Source organism: Microchirus variegatus (assembly GCF_963457635.1).
Source record: "Microchirus variegatus genome assembly, chromosome: 10".
Lineage (NCBI taxonomy): Eukaryota > Metazoa > Chordata > Actinopteri > Pleuronectiformes > Soleidae > Microchirus > Microchirus variegatus.
In genome coordinates this window covers 14,719,861-14,723,982 of record NC_139811.1, presented here as the reverse complement: position 1 = coordinate 14,723,982, position 4,122 = coordinate 14,719,861, and the positions used below count along the sequence as shown (strand labels likewise).

The window sequence follows — 4,122 nt, the reverse complement described above, 5'->3', positions numbered from 1 at the left end:
AAGACCTTTAAAACATCTTGTTACTGGTCCTTCAGTAAAAGTGTTGTTCCTCCCTGTCTTCACTTCACTCTGCCTTTAGATTCCTCCCTGACCTCCATCATCAGCAGGGTGAAGAGGAGACCAGGTCATAGTCAGGGCATTTGAGCAGTGTTGGGTAGCTGACGCTCATCTGGAGCGACGCTTCGCTGGAGATGTCTGAGGGACTGCGTCCACGGGACCAGGTTTCCGGGTGGAGGAACTGGCCCGAGTGGTCGGAGCAGTTGCTGAGTCGAGGGCGGTAGAAGCCGGGGTGATGCGGCTGGTACATCTCCTCTGCTGTGTAGCGCTTCATGAACAGGTACACCGACATGACGCCTGCACTCTATACACAGAAGGAGGAAGCGGGAGGTGGAAAGTTGGACATCATAAGAATATAATAGAATACGTTTGCTCATAGGGCCCATGGTTGGTGTAGTGGTTAGTGCTCCACCTTTGCAGCAAGAAGAGCCCGGGTTGGAACACCTTCGAGCCCCGGTTGGAACAAGGGCCTTTCTGCAAGGAGTTTGCATGTTCTCACCATGTGTGTGGGGGTTTTCTACGGCTTCCTCCCACTGTCCAAAAACATGCAATCTGGGGATTAGGTGAATTGGTCACTCTAAATTGACCGTAGGTGTGAGAGGGAGTGGTTGTTTGTCTCTATATGTGGCCCTGCGATGGACTGGTTGTACCCTGCCTATCGTCCTATGTCAGCTGCACCCCGTTACCCTCTGGTGCAGGATAAAGCGGTAGACAATGGATGGATGGATGGACATTGGCTCATAAACTATTGTGCTGCGGTTACACTCTGCCACCACAAGAGAGCAGCAGAATCACATGCCACTGCATCACCATGTGACCCCCTCAATAAAGGTTGCCAATAATTGGTAGTGACAGCAATGAAAGACACTGGGTAAAATGATTTGATATGACAGCAGTAGTGGACAGCCGTCATTTGTGTTCATGGTCTGTCGCTCACCTCGGTGAGCAGGAAGGAAATGGCAGCGAAGGCGAAGGACCAGCCGTATTTGTAGGTCAAATAGGCCTCACTGCTTTTAGTCCTGTTCAACATTTCATCATTTATACTGGAAATATACAGCACCAGTCCCACCACCAGGGCCAGGCCTGTGACACAGAGAGAAGACGGGGAAGGAAAAGGTGGGAGTTTAAAAGAGAAAAAACAAGACTAGAAACAAGAGCAGGAGAAATAAATATAATATGTGTACCTGAGAGGATGAAGAAGATTCCAGAGACAAAGGCCAGGATGGAGCGGTGAGGTCGAATGTGCCCAATGTTGTTGAGGACAAAACCGATAAACATGAAGAAAAGGCTGACCAGAGGGAACGGAGTGGCTGAGCGGATCATCTCTGAACAGTGGGAGAAAGAGCGGAATGAAAGCTGCTTTTTCATTTCATGTAGTATTTTTTGCGTTTTTCAAAGCTGCATATTATGACTCACAATAGGCACAACAATGAGGATGCTAAAAAGTTGCAATTTTAAGTGGCCCTCCACTTAATATAAAGTCATTATTATTATTCTGTCAGTTTTATTGTCTAGAAATTCATTTTGGATCATGAATGCATTTTTTTTTAATTGTAAACTATTTATCGTTCCATGTCAAAACAAACACTTTTATTTTGAAAATCCATTAAATGTCATCACAAGTGATGACTGGCTCTGTGTGTGGGCGTGGCTAACTCTCTCTTGCAGGCAGCACCAGGTGAAACTCATATCCACAATCAGACACATGCCATAAAGCCACTGGATTTCTAACCACTCACCGCCGGATCGTCCTCTTTCTACAGCGTGGTGACAGTGTTTTCAGTGAGTGTGACAGTTCCTTTTTCCTGTGTGATTTCTTGAGAAGTCTCTAGTATATCATCTGCCACTGCTCCGGTCCAAGACACCTGTTCCATTCACCTGCCTCCTGCTCCTGATTGCTTCCTGTTCGTACATTGATGGACGCTAACCCTAACCCTTGCATTTGGGCCCCTGTTGTTACCATAACAACTATACACTTTTTTTTGCTACTGTAATGCAAAGTGAACCTTAAAATCTAAAGATAAGATACTTGATCATTGTGTAGCTTACAATATTAGAGCTGCATTGTTCGTTAAGAGGGAACAGGTATTCTGGAGAGGCACAGAGCAGAGGCAGGAAACTCAGATGACTGAGACTTCTCTCTCTGGTACAATTGTCAACACAACCTTACTGAATGACTAAAATGACAAGAGTTTTGACTAAAATGCTGTAATTTAGCCCGAATCTGTTGTAACTCACTGAGCATGTTTACTGTGGACTCTGACGTCAGCTGGACATTCATGGGCATGATGTACTCGATGGTAAAACACCGGCCAGACTCCTCACCTTGAGAGGACAATAACAGATTTAGAGACAAGATGAGAAAACATCATTTCGAGTAAAAATGAAGGCGCATGAGGGAAATGGAGAAATCGCACAGTGAAAACTCCACTTTCATCGCCGTCCTGAGGTAAAATGACTTTGTCCCAAATGCTAAAAAAAGGTTCACAACGCGATGAATCTGTACGTATAACAGCTTTATGAAATATATGGTGGGTTTGAATGTATATTACACAGACAAAACTGTTTAAATAAAACAAAAATCATAAACTTAAAAAAATGAGGTTAAGAGTGATGAGCTTCAATATTCCATGAAGGTCACTGAATCACATCAACAGGAATCATCCATCGCGGCCTTCATCGGGGCATCCTTGGGCTGTTGGTGGCTGAAACATGTTGTCATGTTTTTACTCCTGATATGGTTCAACAGCCATGAATTATTATTTTATTTGTCAAATATTTTTTATTGGTTTCCAGAGAGAGCAAAGAACGAGGTCAGGACCACAGGGTTGCTTCTGATGTTTACCTGATACAATAATGTGAACAACCTGTAGGATCACAAAGAGTAGCAGAGGGTTCAAAGGTGATGTCGCTATGGATGATGAGAGCCGCCCCCCAAAGCTCTCTCTGAAAATGTAGTATGATATAGGAGGCCCATCCAACATCCCTAACCTTAACCATGAATGCCTAACACTAACCCTAATCTTAACCTCAATTCTATACTTTCTCAGAAAGGATCAGGTTTTGGTATTCATGAGGATGACTGGTCCTGACAGGGTTAAAGCCAGGAAGGTGACAAGTATAAGTGCGTGTGCACACACACATGCTATGAAGTAGTAATTGTGAATGTCAGTCTCTGTGAATGTCAAATGTGGCCGATGCAGTGATGATACATCAGTGTGACAGCATCAGATCCCTGCTGCTGCTGCTGCCGCCGCCACATTTAGAACCTTCACAAACACTTCAACATTTCACACCAGCGTCTGTGTCGCAATCCTAATTTACATTTCAAATATGCATGAGCGAAACGAAATAATCACCAGATCTTAGAAAAAAATGTGTCATGTGCCCTGTTACCGACCCGCAAGGAAGCAGACCCTCCAGAGGCCTGAGTGCAGTGAAGTCTTGATGTCAGTGCTCTGGTTCAGGGGCACGATGACGCCCTCTTCCAGGTACAACCAGTAGTCGGTGCTGACTGCCACTCCCAGCAGACCCAAGCTGCTGATTGCGAAGACACTGCTGAGCAAAGTCAGGGCCTTCCTGCTGCACGCACTCATGGTGACAGTGGGAGGGAAGGTTCCAGAGGTCTGTTGTTAAAAGAGAAAAAGATCCCATGAACAATGAGAGGACCTTTCCTAGTTATTCTTTCTATTCCATAATGTTAGAATAATGGCAGAAAAACATATCCCTATTGTCTTGATTGACACACACAGATTGTGATTAGAAAGAGGCATTAAAAGGAAGTATCACATTGTCTGGCTCTGTTCAACCATTGGATAGGAGGAAGAGAGGGAGAATAAGGTGCAAAAGAAGGAGAAGAAGAAAACAGTTTGGATCCCAGCTGCTGTAGAACACCAAGAACAAGGTTTACATGTGCAAATGCATCATGGAAACCCAATAAAATCAATGTTTTACACATGTTTAAAAGTTAGTCTAAGGTCAGAGTTAGGATCAGGCCAGACGTATTTATGGTTAATTTTAGAGGAAATGTAATGTCCCGATGCCATGGCAACCATATTTTGCGTG

General features: G+C 44.4%; 1 protein-coding gene across 2 annotated transcripts; it reads right to left on the bottom strand.

The window, feature by feature from the left end:
- Positions 1-100: 100 nt before the first annotated feature.
- On the bottom strand, positions 101-3,653 carry cacng5b (calcium channel, voltage-dependent, gamma subunit 5b; the record flags this gene model as incomplete). 2 transcript variants are annotated; one of them, XM_083896719.1, is made up of 5 exons in its annotated part: positions 101-361; positions 995-1,140; positions 1,242-1,382; positions 2,296-2,420; positions 3,454-3,653. In XM_083896719.1, 5 exons carry the CDS (start codon positions 3,651-3,653, stop codon positions 101-103), a joined length of 873 nt encoding a protein of 290 aa, XP_083752845.1. The 2 variants fall into 2 exon arrangements, with proteins under 2 accessions (XP_083752845.1, XP_083752846.1); XM_083896720.1 differs by having other exon boundaries at positions 2,296-2,382; positions 3,458-3,653.
- Between the last annotated feature and the right edge of the window lie 469 nt (positions 3,654-4,122).